Source organism: Felis catus, chromosome C1, assembly GCF_018350175.1.
Source record: "Felis catus isolate Fca126 chromosome C1, F.catus_Fca126_mat1.0, whole genome shotgun sequence".
NCBI classification, from domain to species: Eukaryota; Metazoa; Chordata; class Mammalia; order Carnivora; family Felidae; genus Felis; species Felis catus.
This window is the reverse complement of record NC_058375.1, coordinates 134,014,475-134,036,718: the sequence shown is the minus strand read 5'-3', so window position 1 is coordinate 134,036,718 and position 22,244 is coordinate 134,014,475. Positions and strand designations below refer to the sequence as shown.

The window sequence follows — 22,244 nt, the reverse complement described above, 5'->3', positions numbered from 1 at the left end:
CACCTAAAATTCCTAAGAGAAAGTGATCTCATGAGGAAATTTTGCCACACTACTCAGAGTAGATAATTCTAAGATTATTTAAACTATTCAAAAGCATAAAAACCAAAATTAATACCAGGAAAGAAAGAAAGAAAGAAAGAAAGAAAGAAAGAAAGAAAGAAAGAAAGAAAGAAAGAAAGAAAGAAAGAAAGAGAAAGAAAGAAAGAGAAAGAAAGAGAAAGAAAAAAAGAAAGAAAAGAAAGAAAGAAGAAGGAAGGAAGGAAGGAAGGAAGGAAGGAAGGAAGGAAGGGAGGGAGGATGAAAGAGATTTCCACTTTTGGGGGGGGAACAAATATAACATTAATATCAAACCAGATTATAACTGCACACATAAAAGCGGAAGCCAATCTGACTTAAGAATATTTAATACTAAAATCATAGAGATTCAAATAGCACATTAAAATAATAGTGTGTTATGAACAGTAGAGTTTATTTAAGGAATGCAAAAATGGCTTCATATTAGCAAATTTAATAATATGCAATTTATTATAGTAATAAAGCTAAAAAGACAATCATTGGACCATCTCTATAGACCCTGTAGAGATATTTGCAACCTTCTGCAACTATAGTTAATTGAAAGAAAATCTAAAGAAACAAAATAGTAACAAGAAGATATGTATTACAATGATTATAATACGTATTAGAATATCTTTGTAATACTAAAAGTCAAACTTGCATTTATTTATTTTTTTATTTTTTTTTCAACGTTTTTTATTTATTTTTGGGACAGAGAGAGACAGAGCATGAACGGGGGAGGGGCAGAGAGAGAGGGAGACACAGAATCGGAAACAGGCTCCAGGCTCCGAGCCATCAGCCCAGAGCCTGACGCGGGGCTCGAACTCACGGACCGCGAGATCGTGACCTGGCTGAAGTCGGACGCTTAACCGACTGCGCCACCCAGGCGCCCCCAAACTTGCATTTAATGGAGAACACTAAACATGCTTTCAACTAACACTAAGATTTTTCAGTTATAAAAATTGGAAAAGAGAAAGTAAATTATCACTACTTTCAAACTCTACGATTTTGTATCTGGTATGGACAAAAAAACCTTATTTAATATGGAAGTCTGGCAAAAAGTTAATATGAAAAATAAATATCTAAAAAATGAAATTACAACAAATAAATCTATTACCAAGAAATGTTCTAGACCTACATAAAGAAAAATTTAAAACTCTCCTGAACCTGAACAACAATAAAAATATTTGAATAATATTCAACATGAAGAAAAAAACTAATTCTCCCCAAATTAATGTTCAAATTTAGTATGATCCCAGCAAAAAATATGAAGGATTTATTTCCATTTTTATTTTTTTGTTTTAGAGAAAGAGAGTGCGAGCGGGGCAGAGAGAGAGAGAATCTTAAACAGGCTCCAAGCTCAATACAGAGCTCCATGCAGGGCTCAATGCCATGACCTTGGGGTCACAACCTAAGCCAAAATCAAGAGTCAGAGGTGACTCAGGCACCCTGACGATTTTTTTTTTAATTGGGTATATGCCAAGATGGTTCTAATGCTATATAGAAAAATAAATCATACTAAAAAAAAGAGCAATGAAGTATTTCTACTTCAATGAAATATAGAATATTCTGTATTTCTAGAAATATAGAATACTTCTATAAAATATTACTATATCACAAAATTTCAGAATGAAAAAAAATGTGGTGCTGTGTTAACAAGCCAATTAATATAAATTTGCTATATTTATAATGCTAAAGAAAAAGTCATAACATCATCTCCACAGACTAATGAATCATAAGAGAAAGTTCTATCAAACAACAATCTATTTAAAAATATTTATTTGTAACTCATGTTACAAGAGATTAGTTAATCCTCCTAGTATAAAAATACCTAGAGATCAATAATATAAAAATGACCCCCCAAAATGACCAAAAGATGTGAATTGATCATATAGAAAAGGAAAATGCCTCTTCAATGTTAAGAAGAACACCTCTCCACCACTCACTAAAGATAAGAAAAATGTAAATAAAAACTACACTGAGATACCACTGTTCGCCTCTTAGATTGGCAAAAATTCAAAACTTAGATTATACATTCTCTTGGTATTAACATGGGTGATGCGTAACTCATGTATTATTGTGGGAGTGTAAATTGATGCACCCCTCTGGAAAACAATTGAATAACAGCTACAAAGTTTTAAATACATATACCCTTAGACCTAACAAATTCACTTCTGGCAATTTACCCACCAGAACCTGTACAACTATGGAGTGAATTATGTAATAGTCATTGCATCCTCTTTGGTAATAGTTTAAGATTGAAAAGAACCTAAAATCCCTTCAATAGGAAGTTGGTTTTAAAACCATGGGAAACCTGTACAATAAAATGCCATATAATTGTCAAATTAAAAGTAGTTGAGGAAGACTTCCATGTCCTGCAAAGGGGAAGATTATAAGAGACATGAAACAAACAAACAAAAGATGAAGAATAGAATGTTGAGCATATTTTGTACGTACTAAATAATTACTTGCTTAGTTTTGTTTTTGCCCCCAACTGGCACATAAGCTGATAAAATGAGGGCCTTGCCTCTTACAGTTTGCAGAGGAGTGTTTGTAATGTGGGGGATGTGATGTGTGATAAGCAGTTAATCAGTGAAGCATTGCATAAGGCAGCTGAACCAGTATGGGGATGGTCAGGGGAGGCTCTGAAGAGGAAGCTGAGCAGAATTAGTATATTCTGGCAAAAGAGGAAGGAAAGACTGTTCCACATGGTCAGAGCCGCACGTGCAAAGACCAGAGCTAAGAGAGGGCAAGATTTTTTGGGGAGTTGAGTGACTTTCCCAAGGCAGACAACTCTATGTTGTCCAAATGACAATTATCTCAACTATTTGAGATGTAACCAATATGTAATGAAGAGGTATTATCTGAAACTTATCCAACATTTTAAAAACCTACTTTTCTTTCAACTTTTAAAATCGCTCATTTAAACTAGAACCAAACTGAAAAAATATATAATTAGCAGAAGTTATTTTTTAATGGTTAGAATACAAGGCAGAAGTTTCTCAAATCTAATGTAAATATGAGTTCATATAACAATTTTAACTCCATCTGTGGGATAAACTGAGAGAAAATAAATTTTATGACACAACTGGTCACATGAGATTCTGAAGCTTATCATAATGGATATTTACTTCAAAAAGCATTAGGGGTGCCTGGGTGGCTCAGTCGGTTAAGCATCCGACTTCAGCTCAAGTCATGATCTCATGTCCGTGAGTTCGAGTCCTGCATGGGGCTCTGTGTTGTCAGTTCAGAGCCTGGAGCTTGCTTCGTATTTTGTCTCCTTCTCTCTCTGCCCCCCCCCCCACCCCCGCTCACGCTCAGTCTGTCTTTATCAACAAATGAATAAACGTTTAAAAAAAATCAAAAAGCATTAAGAAATGATTCAAAAGACAGCTACAACAAAATACCTGAGACTTCTGGAAATGATTTATAAAATCCAGAAAATTTGGAACAGAAATATTTGAGAAAATTTTCAACCTATATTGTTATAAAAGCAAGAATTTTCAACTTATATTGTATAAAAGTAAGAATTTAATAATCCTAGTAAATATAAGCAGATATTTTTCTAAATGACATACTCACATATTGAAAGATGTATCTATGAGAAAATAGAATTTTATTTATTTTTAAAATTTTTTTTCAACGTTTATTTATTTTTGGGACAGAGAGAACAGAGCATGAACGGGAGAGGGGCAGAGAGAGAGGGAGACACAGAATCGGAAACAGGCTCCAGGCTCCGAGCCATCAGCCCAGAGCCTGAAGCGGGGCTCGAACTCACGGACCGCGAGATCGTGACCTGGCTGAAGTCGGACGCTTAACCGACTGCACCACCCAGGCGCCCCAGAGAAAATAGAAGTTTAATTATGGTTGCATCTGAGGTCTTGCCTCAGATGTGAAGACCATGTCATCTCATTTCAAATGAAATAATCATTAACTATGAAATTTTACATGATGGTAATGTACTTAATACTTTATCCACATAGATGCCCACTTTTTGCTTTTAAAGGTCTTAGGGCAAGCTTTATTTTGAAAGTTAACTTGCCAAAAAATTTCAACAGAGTAAACTTTGGGAGCAAAGTATATTCCAGAATAAGTTGATATCATACAGATAGCTAAATGATAAATTTGGCATAGTCTGAAGGGAAAAAGCAAAAGGTACAGGATATTTTAATGTAGAAAATAGGAAAGGCAATTCCTCAGTTTTCACAAAACCATTTATTTGGCATTACTCTAAATTCAGCTCAAGCCACTGAGTTTAATTCAAAGAGCCCATACATGAATTTCTCATTATTTGAAGTTGACATTCCATCTAAACGACACTATTCACTGCTAGTAAAATCTGAGTTTCCAATTTTATATGACATATTCTTGTCCATCCCAAAAAACAAAAAATATGCAGGGAAATATTTTAAATGGTCTCATTTCTGTGCTCAAAAATCTATCATTATACTTCAGTAATCTTACATATTGCCAGTTTTCATCTCCACAAACAAAACAAAATAAAAAAAAACATAGTAGGGGAAAAAAGCTAAGAGGAAGGAATATTCCACACATAAGTAAATAAACAAATATCTAAGTTTACATTTAGCATGTCATTTTGCCTCTGGGGAACATGAGAGAGCTTGAATGTTAGGAGGTTACTGTTTGTTCTTTATCCAGCCACTGGTCATGAAATCTGTAGCATTTGAAAACTGGTGAGATTTTCACTTGCATACATTGACACTGTGAATAATCATCACACACCAATTCATTCTGTTTGGCTCATTGAGCATTTTTCATGATGTCCCTGATGTGTCCTCCTCCTCTAACACACACATAGACTATGTGGGCCCATTTCCCTCCACCTCCCTTGTCCAGTCTTTTTAATGCTATTTAATCTTAAAAGAATTCTGATTTTTTTAAATTAAGTTTACTAAATTCTAGGTGTACACTAATTCAACTTCAGTATTGTCAGATGATTTTTCCAGAATAAAATACTAAATCTGATTAAAGAACTGATGGTCCAGTTTGGGTTCTATTCCCACTACCAGTGTTATTTTCAATCACAGATTAATTGCCAATTTTCCCAACATGGAAAATTTATGGATTAAGGAACAGCTACCAATACATTGTTGTTTGGAAAAAAATGTTTGAAGTGGTAAAACTCTGAAGAAATTAATTAAGAATGTGTCCCATAATTTTCAAACAGTTACCTACAACTTTCTTCTCCATGGTGAATCAGTAAATTTTATGTTTCAGGGTTCACTTGTTAAGTGGAAAGCACTAAAGGATGTATATAGTATCAAAACTCTTTTGAGTTCCATAATGAGCTTTTTGAAATTTATAACAAAGACAGTAGTCTTTAAAAGTCACGGCTTCTGGTTTGCAATAGATACGCATTTTAGAATTCTAATCATCATGTGTCTCATACAGCCTAATGTAAAGTTAACACTGTAAACAGAAAATTGAAAAAGAGAATAGAGGACAAAATGAACTTAACTCACAAAGTTTTATCATGCTAAGGAAGGAGAAACTTCAGAAAGGGAAGAGAAAGATTGGATTCAGATTCCTAATACTGAGCCCTGCTGGACTCCCTACCCTTCGTTAAGTTCAAGGGGATGGGTGTTGATATGGTTGTGAGGTCACTGGGAACTCCAGATATGTTTGGGAGGAACTGATGATAAAAAATGCCTAAACCATCTTCCCTTAGCCCTTGAAGGCAATCCAGAGGGTTTGTATTGAATCCCTCCACGGCAGCTTGGTGCCATAGTCTTACTGTAAAAATATTATCAGAATGAAACAATAATAACACATCCAACAAAGATTATTCTAACCCGAGAGACCCAAGAGAGAATCCTGAAATTCGTGAGCCTCCAGAGAAGAGAATAGAAATGACTGAGAGGTTCAGCATCCCCAGTGGATCTAAAGGGTTGGGACAGGGGTGCCTGGGTGGCTCAGTCGGTTGAGTGTCTGACTCTTGATTTTGGCTCAGAGCATGATCTCATGGTTTGTGGGATTGAGCCCTGCATCGTACTGACAGTGTGGAACCTGTTTGGGATTATCTCACTCCCTCTGTCTCTGCCCCCATCTCTCAAAATAAATAAATAAACATTTAAAAAAATAATAAAGGGTTGGAATAAAGGGCATGGGGCCATGGTGGTTCCACAGAGAGCTTGGAGGATGCAGCAGTAAGAGGAACAGTTGACCAAGGGGGTGTCAGGTGCATTTTAGTGGATTCCTAGAGATGGCGGTGGGCAGATGCTCCTCCCTTAACTATAGCTGAGTGTTCTGTACATCACCCACCCCAACAATCTCAGATGCCATCTTAAGAAGAGAACAAGAAAAAAAGTCTGGACTGACAGAACTTAATCTCCGGAGTTACTGAAAAATATCACAAAGGGCACTAAGTTTACTAGAAGAAACAAAACTGAATTTCCTGCATCAACTCAGTTGATAAAAATTTAAAAAATAAAATTATTTATCCACCACAGTTTATCACCTGATGATATTTACATATATAACTTTAAAAATTATCAAATATCTGATAACTATAATTAATAATAAATTAAAAGTATATTTATCAAAGTTCTGAAATGTTTTTACACTAAATATCAGAATCAGAACCTAACTTAAGTTAATTGGAACATATAACTGGGTTGTATCAATCAGTTAAAGTGAGTGGGAAAGCAAAACCACTATACAAAGTAGTTGTTTATTTGAAGTCCTTCCTTATGTTTATTGTGATGAATATTTATTGAAAGTCCATCCTTTCTGCAGCATGGAACAGAGGTAAATACTGAGGGGACTCACTGTCATTGAAGCTTGGATTAGATTTGCATAAAAAGGAGAGATTAGGAAAGGAGTTCTAGTCTAATGATTAGCTCTATTTATCAGCCATTAGAACAAAGGCATTGGCTATCATTTTATTTTTTATTTTATGAAAGAGAAGAAAAATACTACAGTTTGTTAAAGAGAATTATTTCTTCTGTAGTTACATATTGAAAAATAATATATTGCACATAATGCTTTCTACAGAAACATTCCAAATTTACCTCTTGGCATTTTCATTTTAAAATATCTAAAGAAAATATAGTGTCTGTGAGAGAGGTCATGAAAATAATGGCAACATGTTTTTTTTTCCATTACTTTTCAATAGGATCAAAATAAAAATTGGGAGAGTATTTCAACATGTTTTTCTTACTTAGGAACTTTTCTTTCATTCTTGTGTATTTGCTAAAAGACTAGGTATTTGTCATTTCTGTTGGTGGAGTGATATTAAAAATTCAAGAGCATGAGTTATGATGGTTGCTGGGAATATCTGACAGAAACATCAAAGACCAAGTGTGCGAACATGGTATCAGAGGACGAATAATAGTGTGTGCTTGAAAGTACTGACATGTTCATAACCTAAATGTGAAAGAAACAATTGACTACATGAAGGGAAAAATGTGTTCTTCCTAGAGAAACAAAAATTGAGAACTGATTCCATAACTGAGGTCAAGGCATCATTTTTTATGCTTTATTTACTGAATCTATAAAAAGTACTTTAACTTCATATCTGAGAAAGTACAAATATGGTATTCTGATTGTTTCTGAATGGTCTACCTCATTATTTGATAACATGCCTCTTTTGCATTAGTTTACTGAAGAAATCATATTTTGTTATCCAAGGGCTTAGTACGAAGGGAACCAACCCCCAGACCCCATTGGAGATTCTAATTGTTTGCCAGTCATCATCTTCTGACACTACAGCCACATTGTGCCAGGGTGGAAGTTATATAATCCCATAGTACATTTAAGAGTGGTCTAGCTAATCAAATTATTGCTTCTTATGCCAATAGGAAATCTTATTCAAAAGGCATGGCTGAGCAAATCTTTCAGAAGCAAAGTGCTAAGGAGAAAAGGAGCAAAACCAAAACACGTTTGCTAGGAAATGGACAAGACAGTTTCATGTCACTTTACTTAATCTTTACAATAACACTCTCAGGAGGTATTGTTTCCACCATTTTAGATTTGAGAAAAGTAAGGCTTACAGAGACTGAGTGATTACCCAAAGGAACTTAACTAAGTAAGCTCATATCCTACTTATAAGCAGGAACACTGACCCAAAGTAAGAAGCTGTGGTTGAGATGGCATCATCAGAAGGAAGTTGAAGATCAGGGTTCAGAGCAACTGTCTTAAGAAACCAATAAGCAAGTAGAAGCTGAGATGCACAATCCCTAGAAGCTGAGTGGAAGAGTAGTAGCTAAAATAGACATGGGTAAAGTAAAATAGTTTAATAAAAGTTGAAGTTGACACTTGTTATTAGTGAGTTCATTTCTATCACTTATGCTCCTAATTAAATTACCTTTCTTTTTGAGGCTTATTAGACTTTTTCCATATTTCATTCATCAATTCCTCAGAAGTAGTTAATGAGACACTTTGCTGGAAGCTATGGATAGAAACAGTACAGTGAGCTAGAACAGAAATGGTCCCTGCACACAGGTTTAAAGTCTCTTGGGTAGGCTGGGGCCAGGAACTAATTAAATAGATATTAATTCAACAAAGGGGTGGGTAGGTGACCCCCCCATCCCTGCCTCTTGGTATTCATGCCTTTGGGTCACCCCTTCCCTTATAACGATGGGTGGACCTGTGAGTCTTCATCAAGAAGCAAGAATCCAGGGGATGTAGTGAGGTGGGAAGAATTGAGAGAAGGCAAATGGACTGGAGCCTAAATGTTTGATATTAAACAACTGCTAAGTGGGGTGCCTGGGTGGCTTGGTCAGTGTGAGTTTGAGCTCTGTATCTCTCTGCTGTCAGCACAGAGCCCACTTCAGACCCTCTGTCCCCCTCTCTCTCCACTCCTCCTCTGCTTGTGCGCACATGTACACCTGCTCTCTCTCTCTCTCTCAAAAATAAACATTAAAAATAAATAAACAAATAAACAAACAGTGCCTACGGAAGATAGAGCCGTTGACATATCCCATTAGAAGTGAGATATCAAGTATATTGAAACCTAAAGAATTGAAGATTAAGTTCAGTTTCATCAACATGAATATTGAAGTTATTAAAAGAAGGAAAGTAGAACAAGAGAAACAGAAGAAGGATAGAGCTCTTCATAAAGGCTATTTACACCATCATTCCCCAACAAGTAGTAGTAAATGGGGTAAGAGTACACTAGAGCAGGAAGATAATATAAATATTATCTACATAAAATGACTGATATATGGATGTGACAGTAATCACATTGATAACATGATCAATTTCAGTTATCAAAGTGATTACTTGATGAAAATATTCATCAAAACAACTCAACAAACATAAATACAAACTCTCTTAGTTTTATGCCACATAGCCATAAAAAAAACGGCAGGAGGAGACGTTCCATGTTGTACGTGCTTCTAAGTTCTGGGTCCAGTAGTTGTGAATTGTTTCACACTGTCACTGATTGTTCATATGATGTTTTTTTTTTTTCCCTTTGCATCTTCACTCTGATATAAAGCATTAGTAATTACCATGTTCTTTTAATTGCTGGGTGGGGGGAGGGTATCTATCTTCAATCTTAATGACATTCTAAATGTTATTTCTTAGGGAAATGATTCAAATGTCTAAAATTAATTGCTCTACACTTTCACTTGATAAAAAGAAATTTAATCATTTAAATGGGATTGTATAACAGGAAAATGACATTTTTATCTTATTAAAATTTATTTTTACCCGTAACTCTTTGTGAAGTAAAAAAGTACTAAGATCTCTTCTGTAATGTTTGACATTTTTCAGGTTATTCTGGATATTTTCAGGAAAAACAACATAAATACGATTTTAATATAAGAGCCTATGCTACTATAACTCTACCCTACTAACCAGATTAAAGTTTTGAATAAAACATTGTTAATTTAAATAAGATAATAAAGAAAAAAAGAATTCTATTTAGTAAAATAATATGTAAGAGAGACAAAGTCTTTTCCCCATATTATCTTCCAGTTGAACAACATGAACTCAGGTGATTGATGCCTCAACCATTTAGCAAAGGTCTTGTAAAAACTGTCCAACAAGTTTAATTTAGAAATGCATGTGTTTATCCTGATTTAGGTTCATGTAATTTTTTAATAGTTTTGGAAGCAACAGGAACAAATGTTAATCGAGCTTTCATCATGAGCCACGGTTCTTTTTTTTTTTTTTTACATATTTATTTATTTTGGGGAGGGCAAAGCAAGCAGGGGCGGGGCCGAGAGAGGGAGACAGAAGACCCGAAGCAGGCTCTGCGCTGACAGGGTGACAGCAGCGAGCCCAGTGTGGGGCTTGAACTCAAACCGCGAGATCATGACCCCAGCTGAAGTTGGACACTCAATTGACTGAGCCACCCAGATGCCCCTATGAGCCACAGTTCTAAGCAATATCTTTAAAATAATCTTATAACCTAGATGCTATTATTATGCTCACTATACGGATGAAAAAATTGAGGTTCCGAGACTCTCAATAGTCTACAATAACACAAGTGTTATTTGTTGAAGCCTAAATGTAGATATAGACCATTATGATCAAGAATAGTCACAAACAGGGGCGCCTGGGTGGCGCAGTCGGTTAAGTGTCCGACTTCAGCCAGGTCACGATCTCGCGGTCCGTGAGTTCGAGCCCCGCGTCGGGCTCTGGGCTGATGGCTCAGAGGCTGGAGCCTGTTTCTGATTCTGTGTCTCCCTCTCTCTCTGCCCCTCCCCCGTTCATGCTCTCTCTCTGTCCCAAAAATAAATAAACATTGAAAAAAAATTTAAAAAAAAGAATAGTCACAAACAGGGTGCCTGGGTGGCACAGTCAACTAACCATCCAACTCTTGATTTAGGCTCAAGTCTTGATCTTATTCCTGAGATCGAGCCCCAAGTCAAGCCCTGCACTGGGTTACATACTGGGCATGGAGTCAGCTTGTAATTCTCTTTCTTTCCCATATCCTCTGCCCCAACCCCCTCATTCACCTCTCCGGTCTCTCTCTCTCTCTCTCTCTCTCTCTCTCTCTCTCTCTCTCTGTGTGTGTCTCTCTCCCTCTCTCTTTCTCTAGCATAATGCACAATCACCTGAGGCAGATTTTTTTAAAAAATGAATCAAAGATTCTGTAAAAGTAATATTCCCCAGATTACTTAAAAAATGCACTTAGAGTTCTGAGCTGGCAGAAATATACAATTTTTTCCTTGAAAAACTTTTTTTTTTTACTTTCTCTGTTCTTTTATAATCTCTGTAATCAATTCCTCTTCTTCAAGGGCACTGACTGAAGCATCTAATTTAGTAAACTTGGATAAACATATTGTTCATATTGCTCATACATCACACCTTGAAGCCTTTGCAGATGGAATGGGGGTTGTTTAAAGTCAAATAAAGAATGATCACTTAAAAAAAAATTTTCATTCAAACACAAAATACATCACAAAAAAACCTAAGGGAAAGGTAAATTCATTTTAAGGCTCTACCACTTGGAGCATAGGAAAGACAAAATAAAATACAAAAGAAATGTAATCTAAATGGAATCCTGGCATGAATTCTAAAAAGCAAATATTCTAAAGCTAATGAAGAAAAGTTAAAAACCATTAAATTAGTTTATAAGTAGCTACTATCACAACAAGCTCATAAATCATTTTTACAAACTGAATATGAACAATAACAATTAAGATGCAATTTCATCTCACTTGGGCCAGAAATTTGAATCTTTTCCCACCAAAAATTAAAACTCAAGCAGGGAGTTCATTCACTTAGAATGAAGATATTAATAGAATTTTGAGAGAAGTTGTTGGAAGAGATCTGATAAATAATAAAAAGTAAAGATTTTAATATGCTTTGTGTTCTTTGAACATCATAAATTTCCTGAAAGGAGTTTCAAGTAAGTATTATCAAATGGAAAGTATCACTTATTATAAAGACATCTTTGAGGCATGATATTCAGATTCAGTAAGAGAAAGCCACCAGGGATCCCCTGAATATGATTTTGGATGCTAAGAGCTATGAAATGAAAAACCCAAACTTGCCTTGATCCTCTTAGCAAGCCTTTAATGGCAGAATCTCCACTATGAATCCCTGAATATTTCATGCACTGAATTAATTTAACTTGTTCTGCAAACCCCTTATCTCTCCTATCCCATATCACACCAAAACAAGACAAAACAAAACAACTCTTCCCAGTTTTATTAATCTGTTTTAAAAATGCGGTTCATCGCTGGGGCAAAATTCAACAAATAGAGATCAGATCACAATCTGCTCTAAGAAAGTATATTTGCATAAAAGATTGTTTACATAATGTCCTTTAATTTGACAATTTATTACCATACATTTAATAATTTTCATCTGTGTTTAGAAATACGAACCTCACCAGAATAAGTTTTTTGTTTCTTTTCCTTTTCCTCATCCTCTCCCCCATTTTCTTCCCTCCACACCACACCCTCTCCTCCCGACCTCTCTCTCTTTGTCTTACTTAAGGTCACAACTGAGAACTAAATACAATTGTCTTACTTCTTTCATGGCTTCAAAAAATGTGTTGAATCAGACAAATTGATACAACGTTGCAAAAAAATGTGGAACATTTGGGGTACAGCATAATTATTCATTCTTAAAAATCTGTAATAGCAACTGGGGATAAGTTTGAATGCCTGCCATCTTATATCCTAATATCCTCTATAACCTAACCTCAAGTAAAAGTATATTACTTAAATTCCTCATGAAATAATTATGTTTCACAGAATCAAAAAGTTCCACAAAGGTTGTTTTATTCAGAAAGTAATGAGAAATTTATTCATTCAAATAGCTTTTATATATTCTTAATTTTCATAATAAAATTCTGGCAGATGAACTTTCAGAAATATGCATATAGTACTCTTTTATACTTGAGAAAAGGAAAAAGATGGGAAGGTTATAGTAAAGTTTGCTACAAATTTGTCTGAACCTAAGTCTGCTTGATTGCATTCACCTACTACAAAAAAGTAGAGGGGAAGAGGGTCACCAAAACCATCAATATAGTTGATGACACACAGATTTCCATCAAGCTGGTTTTAGTTTCTCAACTACCCATAAAGGTGGTTCACCTTATTCTGATGGTTCATTTTTATTGCTTACAAGCAGAGTTTAAAAGCTGGAAGAAATCTTAGCAATCCCCCAGGCCTAACTATTTATTTTTCCCCTGAGCAAACCAATACCTGGAGAGGTGAAGAGACCTGAATTTGTAATCAAACAGTCGATGGCTCCCCACTGTTTCTAAGCTAAAGATGAAAATTACTTACTTGGAATTCAAGGACCTCAATATTCTGGTCCCTGACTGGGATGCGTGTAAAAACACCCTGCCTGGAACACCCCTCCACTGCCTGTTCCTCTCCAGCCTCAGTACCAGTTAGGAGAATTTCTCCAGTCAGCTCAAATATCACCTCCTCAACAAAGGTTTCTCCAACCTCCCTCTTTCCTTTCTCTGCTCACATTGGGACAATGGGGCTCATTCACGTCTGTATCCCCTATGCCCTGCATACTGCTTTGCCTATAATAGATATCAAGAAATATTTTTCAGTTGATAAATGAAATAACCACATGACATTCGATTAATGATTTAGCATTCTTTTGCCCAAACATCAAATTAATCTTTCCTGTCTATCCAAACTTTTCCCTATCCTATTGATTCAATTTTCTAATAACTTTTAACCCTATCCTGTTTTTGTCATCCTATTATCTGTGACCATATTTTAGATAGTGAGCAGCTCACTTCTGTATGATTACAAACATTCCTTAACTGGAATACACGTTTCTATTCTTGACCTCTTTCAGAATGCTGCCACCTATCTTTTATAATAGATCCCTAATCCTACAATTTCTCATCACCTCCTCTGCTACTCCTCTGCTTTCAATTGTGACCACCTCTTGCCTGCTTTCTCTAACGGTTCCCCAGCAGGTCTTCTGAAGACCATCCTTACCTTCCTATAGTCTATTCCCAACAAAGCCACCAGAGGGATCATTTTGAAAATTGCTATGCCATGTTGCATTTCTGGCAAAATGGGAATGGATGCCATGTCTTTATATAGTTTTCTAAGGGTCTACATGTTATGGACCTTTCTAGCTCTCTAAATTTCATCTACTCATCTCCTGTTGGCTCATTCTATTCCAGCCAGGCTAGCCTCCTAACTATTCCTCAAATATTCAAGACACGTTCCTGTCTTACGTTTAGATACTCCCTCTGCCTGGAACTTTCTTGACCAGATAACTGCTTGGCCCACCCTCTGTCTCCTTCACTTCTTCATCCACATCTTATTTTCTCAATGTGGGCTTTTCTGAATGTCTTTTAAATACTGCACATTGCCAAGGATCCCACATACAGTATTTTTATATCTCCTTTTCCTGTCCTACTTTTCCAATTGTCCATAGGACTGATCAACTTCAAATGCATTATATAATTTGCTACTTATTATATGTATAGTTTGTCTTCTCTGGCTGGAATGCAAACTCTTTGAGGACAGGGATTTTTGCTTTGTTTGTACATACATCCAAACACTTTAAAAACTGCCTGGAATATATATATATATATATATATATATATATATATATATATGTATATGATGCTCACTAAATATTTATTCAATGACTACAAATGTATTACAAGGACATTATACAACTAGAAGTCAAATTTTTTCCACATTGTTCAGTGAATATATTAAACTTCTTTTCATGAACAATTATAGACTTTTTGGGCTCTTCATTTTTAGTTGTTCCAAGCTCTATTCATCTATCATTAGCCAAAGTGTTTCTTCCAGCCTCCACTGACTGTCTCTTCTAGCCAATCAATCCACTTTGAAAGACCAAATGCAAACAAGGAAGGGTTTAAGCATACTAAAACTCTGCCCTCAGGGAAGATATGTTTGGTAGGATTTGAGCATGGTCTCATGGGTACCTAAGACTCCTAGTCCCATTCTTAGGCCATTCCTCACAGCATCCCACTAACTCTGCTAAACCACTTTGCAAACTAAGAAGAGAGACTTGGAAACAGAAACACTATTGCTATCATTTAAGGAGACATTGGAATCCAGAAATAACAGTATATCAGTGTATAAAGAAGGTGGAACTAGTTAGTGTATAGGAATAAGGAAAGCAGTAGATATAAACTATAATAAGAAGTTAAAAAAAATAAAAGAGAAAAAGCAAGGAGAGTCTAATTCTAGGCAGTTGGAGACCAGCATTTGCAGGAAAAGTAAAATCATGGCTAAATGACAGCAGAAGATTCAAAAGTGTCAATGACAAACAAAAAAATCTCGAAAACTGACAAAACAGGTTGCATTAGCTTATAAATTGTACATTCATCCCGTGATGCCAACAAATAGTCCCCAAGCAGGACTATGATAAGGCTTGACATCTCCATGACCCTGGACAGGTAAAATACTACCAACTCACTCCTAGTTAGTAAAGAAAATCTCTATCAAATCTTATTTTCTAAAAAAAAAAAATATATATATATATATATATATATACATACACACACACACATATATATATATATATATATATATATATATATATATATATTCATCTCTTCCCAATTGCTCTCCTCTATTCTAAGTCTACCAATTTAACACTGCTCTGGAAAACAGTGTGAGAAGGTATCACGAAACTCAGCTCCTTTTCCTCCTCTCATTTGCTCACTCACCTATAAATATTGTTTAGAGTACTCCACCTGGTTCTGTTACATATTCACTACATCTTCAAATCTTCTTTTTAAAAAAAATTTTAATGCTTATTTATTTTTGAGAGAGACAGAGAGACCGAGTGTGAGTGGGGGAGGGACAGAAGCAGAGAGGGAGACACAGAATCCCATGCAGGCTCCAGGCTCTGAGCTGTCAGCACAGAGACCGACGCAGGGCAAGAACCCATAAACGGAGAGTTCATGACCTGAGCTGAAGTCTGACATTTAACCAACTGAGCCACCCAGGCACCCCAATTACATCTTCAAATCTTATTCAAGGGGTGGTTTGTTCAAGTATGTCCAGGAGTCTAACAGTGTGACAAGTGTAGTTATAAAAAAGCACTTCCTGATATGATGACTTTTGATTAATGACAATTATTTCCTGAAGTTTCAGAATAATATGGTGTCTTTAAAAGAACTAAGTCAATATTTTCCTGGTGTGAAAGCTTTGTTAACAAATAAACCCTTTGAAAATTTTCTATATATGCTTTCTTGAATTATATTATTATTTTGAAATATTGATTTATAATCCTTTGAGGTAATATTGATGTTAAAAGCACAAAAACAGAGATGTCTGAATTTAGGACCTTCTAAAGGACTTGTTGCAATGTTGATTAAAATACTCATGAAGGATTCTTTTAAGTTGTCTATAGCTAGTTTTCCTGGATATATTTGGTCTTTGTAGAAGCATATGGAAATGCATATTTAATTTGACAGTATTTTGCAAATCATGCCCCCTTCAGAATAACTTGCAAAGTAGAAATGCTTTCATATGCTAGAAGATGGTTTGTCTATTATGCTGAGAGTAAAGAAAACCATATATTCAACAACAAAATTTTTTAAAAAGTATTTTTTTGGGACACTGCAGATTATGAAAGGAAGAAATATCACAAGACAATGTCCTTGTACTCAAGAAAGGTAGAATTAATTTATAACCAATATTCAAACAATCATATTGAACATGTAAAGATGATTTCTCACAAGTATCACAGGCCCCTTAAAAAAAAAAAGACCATTTTCAGCCTAAATTTCTATGACTTCTACCAAATCTTCTAAAATCTTGTCCAAAGCTGATTAGAGCAGAGATTGATATGGGAACCAAAGCAAAATATCTATACATGAACTAGTCATGACCAAGGCAGACCTCAACACTAGAGAAAAAAGATCATTTCCACCCAATCAAATCTTCTCCTTTGTAGTTGAGTAAAAACAAGTATGCAAAGAAAAAGAAAAAAAAAAAAAAAAACAGATCACATGAGTTCAGAACTTTGTTCTGAACAATGTATTTTATTACAAATGTTCTTGTGGTTGATGAAGTTAGCCCAGCCCAGTCTTTTGAAAGCACCAGGATCCAGTGGGTCTGTGTGTGGCCCACACACAGGTATCACTGCACCATGGCTGTTTTGGCCATCATAAGGAGCCAAATACATACATGTATTTTTCTCAATACTAACAAGTAAAAGTTTTAGCACTGGTTCTTCATATACATATATATAAAACTACCCTGAAGATTCCAAAGGTCACTTTAGGGGCAAAACTTGAAGTAATTAAAACAAGAGCTGAAGCTCTTTGACAAGTTTTACTTTTGGTGTCTGAAAGGTTCACTGACCTCATATATCTTCAGAGACACTTAACTGCAACGTTAGAAGGAAAAATAAATTTTGAGATTTCAAAGGACTCCATAATTTTCCCGAATTAATGATTATGTCACCATTATCTGAGAGTAGTGATTTGCAAGTAACAATGGCTTTAATATATCTTTTTATACTGATAATTACTATTTTGGCTTCCCTTTAAGAGCCAGGATTGCTTTATCTCCTGAGTTGAAAAAATCAGATTATTTACTGAACTTATTTCTAATTGTGATCACACCCCAGAGTATAAATGTTATTTTTATGATTACTGCTTAAATTCACAACACACAAAAATCATCTAGATGATTATGCATAGTTAAAATTATTTCAAGCCAAGAAGATAAGGGATCCTTTTAGAGTTACTGATCTAACATGGTTTCCGAATGAAGATAGGTACAGGTTATACGTCATGATTCCATTGATTTTCTTCAATCAATGTGCCATCTTTTGGGCTCCTTACAGTGAGGATTTAGGGACTAAAACTTAGAACAAGTTTAATGCCCTCCATGAGCTTGGCTCTGAAATTAAGTGTGAGCATGAAGCAAACTTGATTTCACCAGTGTTTATAATTTCTAAAATATTGTAGAATAGGGATAACGAGCAATTTCATGATAATAGGCAGAATTTTAAATGTTAAGTCAATAACTCAGGTTCCATAAAAATTCTAGTGAAAAGTACTAAAAGAAAATGATCACTTGACATATCCCTTTAAGAAATGTCATTTAAGTAATTCTTTCTTCTTCTTTATACTTTCTCAAATGTGTGAAACTAACCAAGTGAAATCTTTCTCATAGGCAACAATTTCAGCTCTCAAAGTAACAAAGAGTAAATTTATTCACTTAGTTAATGTAGCATTCCATTCAGCAGAGGATTTGTAACTGTAAATTTCCCCACCAAGCTTTTCCAAAGCACCTGAGTTAAAGATATCTATCCACAGCTCCTATGGCAAGGTCTGAGAATTCACTTAGCAACTATAAAACATAAAAACATATAAACATATAAAACATATAAAACACATATTCTAACCTTGTGTTACCTGTCATCTAAATCATCTATTCAGTTATTAAAATATTATCTCTATAGTGGATTATAAGTTAAAATCATAGGCAGTATCTTATATTTATTTTCATCTGTGAAAGTTACTTGTACAAAAATATGTATTGGTTATATTTGTTCATGTCTTCTTAATTGACTCAGGATCGTTCTCTCTTTTTTTTTTTAATAAAATTTTTTAATGTTCATTTATTTTTGAGAGAGAGAGACAGAGACAGAGCATGAGTGGGGGGGGGGGGCAGGAAGATAGGGAGACAGAAACTGAAGCAGGCTCCAGGCTCTGAGCTGTCAGCACAGAGCCTGACCTGGGGCTTAAACTCAGGAGCCATGAGATCATGACCTGGGCCGAAGTCGGATGCTTAACCGACTAAGACACCCAGGCATCTCAGGATCATTTTCTTTACATGACAAAGATGAGTACTTTAAAAAGGATACTTCTGCTGAAGTAAGATAAAATGGAAGTTTCACTCTGTTTACACCCTGAGATTAGAAAGAAATATGGACGTAATGGAATTCTTCATTATTTGATGACCAACGGAATACTGGGAAAAGGTTATGTAAAATAAAATCCATTTTAAACAAATAACCATATTTTTATAGTAATTAATGGAAGTTTTTAAAATTTGATTGAGATGCTTTTAAAAGGTAAAGTTTAAAATTATATACAAATGTACACAAAATTTGATAAAACAAGTTAGAAGTATAATGTGCTAATTATTAAAAGGAGTACATAATAAATCGAGTGTTGATTTTTTTGGTGTATTTCAAAAAATGTTGGGATAGAAAAATACAATCTCTTTCATATTACATTTAACTTTTTCAGCATGACCACAGAAATGATCATTTCTATAAAAATTTTTGAAGCATTCATCATTTCCTTTCAATCCTTGATATTCAAGTCATTTGCTTTTGAAGTACCGTGTCTAATTTCTTCTACTTCATCTGTTATTGGTTCTAACTCTGACAGATTCTCACTGCCCATAATTTTGTGATTCAGCAATTCTTCAGTATCACTTGCATCAGGAAATCTTGAATCTCTTGAAAAATTTTACTTTACAATCCATTTTCATTATGTTTTTATTGTGTTACCTGACAGTTATAAATTTTATAACCAGCAAGAGACCAAGACATTTTATAAGTCGTAGAGATAGATGCTAATACTAATTGGGAAAGGGTGTTCAGTAAAGGCTAATTTTGTCAGTAGTTCATTAGGGAATATTTTCTATTATGGCAATCTTTGCTTTCTAACATTACTATGTGTCTTTGGGAACTGGGATAATGCCTTGGTAATCAGAAACTCTTGTAATTTACAATCAGATTAAAAGAAGGGCTAAAAATTAAGCAAGTGATAAAGCTGGAAATGCAAATTGGTGTCCTCTACAAATGTCTATTATTGAAACCAAGACTGTGGATATTTCTGGACTCAGGGACCAAAGTTGAGGCACTGTGAGTGAAAAGGTGAAAGAGTAAACTTTGTAAAATTTAGAAGAGTCATCACATAAATTGGAGCTGAAGCAAGAGAAAATGGCGCCCTGAAGCCTAGGGCTGTGGGAGGGAAACATCAATGACAAAGGGGATGATGAAGGATATCTAATGTAACTGAGAAGCCAAAAAGTTGTGGCTGAAAAGTCATCCAAGTTAATAGTAAACACTGAACTTGAGAAACAGGCTAACAGATGACCTAGGAAGTGGAGGTCACATTTCAACTTATGATTCTCTGAAAACGGAGAAATCTATTGATATTGGCCTACTGCATTTCAAAGGACCTGGAGTTTTATGAATTTACACACCTTGCTGGTGTCCCCTACACTTCCTCGTTCTCTAGCCTTTAACCAGGAGAACTTATGCAGGCAGTAGACAAGAATACGATACCTAAGTCCAAAAGGATCACTAAGAAACTAAAACCAGGTTTAAATTATAGATAAGTTTTAGATGATGGCATTCTCCAGCATTGCCTGGAGAAGTATATAGAATCAATGTGTCAAGTCAGCATTCCCTGGAACAAATGTGTATTAGATGGTCTTCCCATATAACATTAATTGTACAGTTGGGCCAAGCATGGCATGAGCTTTTCTTAGGTCGTTTTGCTAAATTTTCTTTATGCCTCTTTTTATCCTTTTTTAGACTTTCCTGAATATTGTTTGGCTTGTCTTTTTTTTTTTTATTTTCCCAAATAAAAATAATAATAACCTACATTGCTGAGTTCTAAAATTTGCCCTAACCATGCACTGAAGTTGGCCAGTCTCTTCAGCTGGTTCTTCTTAACCTGGAAATTACTTATTATGATAAAGAAGATGACTCAATCCCTTTAAAAAGCCTTAAAAATGTCATCTCTATTTCTAGGCTTCAATCACACACTTCTAGCTGATTATGGGAATGTGCTAACACGATTTGAAATTCTAGCATTTTCATAAAAATGATCAGTAGGTCTCATTCTTGGTCACTCAAAAAACTTAAAAAACCTAAGGGAAATGAACATTTCAATAAATCTAATACATTGGAGCATTTGGAGCTTTATTATGTCCTTTATTATGGAAATAATAAAGCTTTATTATGGAAAGTGAGGAACAGCAATTTTCTAGTATGAATGGTCTTACTGGATGGGGTAAAAAAGCAAGTGACAGAAGGAATCTTAATATGGGGCTCCTGGGTGGCTTAGTCAGTTAAGCATCTGTGCAGAGCCTGCTTAGGATTCTCTCTTTCCCTCTGTCTCTGCCCTCCCCATATCGTTCTCTCTCCTTCCTCTCTCTCTCAAAATAAATAAAAACACATTTAAAAAAAAGAGCTCTTATGATCCAGGCTTGTTCTGTTTTCATGCTAGAGTCCCTTTCTCAAAAAAAAAAAAAAAAAAAGTACATATACACATGCACATATATATGTGTATGTATGTGTGGCTGGGGGTGTTGAATTGCAGTCTATGGGCTCCTACAGAAGAATCATTTTGTGAGCTTCAGATATTTTTGAATTCCATAAAATCAAAAGGTTAATTACTGATCTAAAGTGTACCAAAAAAGTCAACATTTATAAATTTAAAAAAAATCAATGTATTTAAGTCCTTTTTTAGTGATGCATTTCTGATCTTCAAATTCTTTTTTTTCATTCTTTTTTTTTAACGTTTATTTATTTTTGAGACAGAGAGAGACAGAGCATGAACAGGGGAGGGTCAGAGAAAGAGGGAGACACAGAATCGGAAATAGGCTCCAGGCTCTGATCTGTCAGCACAGAGCCTGACGCGGGGCTCGAACTCACGGACCGTGAGATCATGACCTGAGCCGAAGTCGGACGCTTAACTGACTGAGCCACCCAGGCGCCCTGATCTTCAAATTCTTATAGCTAAAAGTATTGCCCTTTATATCTCAGAGCAATAATTATTAATTTTATAGACTGAGTTGAAGTCATCCTTGAAGGAAAAAAAACCCAACAAGATGGCATTTACTCAAAACTAGTTCTAATTTAGAATAATTCTTAGCTATAGACAAAGTTTAGAATATGACACTGGAATGAGAAAAGGTGATGATAAACTAGGACAAGGTCAAGTTTTACTTGAGAATAACAGCTTGAGTTATGATGCTTAATGCAGTGGATTGACGATAGTCTGTACTCTTTATTGGCAAAAGTTTTTTGGAAAAAGTCTTAGGTCATATGTTCTGAAAAACGGCCAAAATGCCTATTTAAACAAAAAAAAAAACAAAAACAAAACAGAAGTGCAACTTCTTGGTACAGATGTAATTTACCAGTTGCTAATGTTAACATATAAAATATATTTCAAAGTTATATACTGAATATTAAACTTTAGAATTCAGGGTTACATATTCTGGTATCCACTGTCTACACCAGGTGGGTCAGTCACTCCC

At 35.2% G+C, this 22,244-nt stretch overlaps 1 protein-coding gene across 3 annotated transcripts in view; it reads right to left on the bottom strand.

Annotated features, from left to right (window-relative positions):
• The window catches only part of KYNU (kynureninase), a 122,852-nt gene that overhangs the window by 23,775 nt on the left and 76,833 nt on the right, over positions 1 to 22,244 (bottom strand). For 2 of the 3 annotated variants that reach the window (XM_045033721.1, XM_045033720.1), the window contains exon 11: positions 8,381 to 8,464. The exons of the other annotated variant lie outside the window; for it this stretch is intronic. In XM_045033721.1, coding sequence (XP_044889656.1) covers positions 8,381 to 8,464 — 84 coding nt within the window. The remainder of the gene's footprint in view (positions 1 to 8,380; positions 8,465 to 22,244) is intronic. 3 annotated transcript variants of the gene reach the window in all.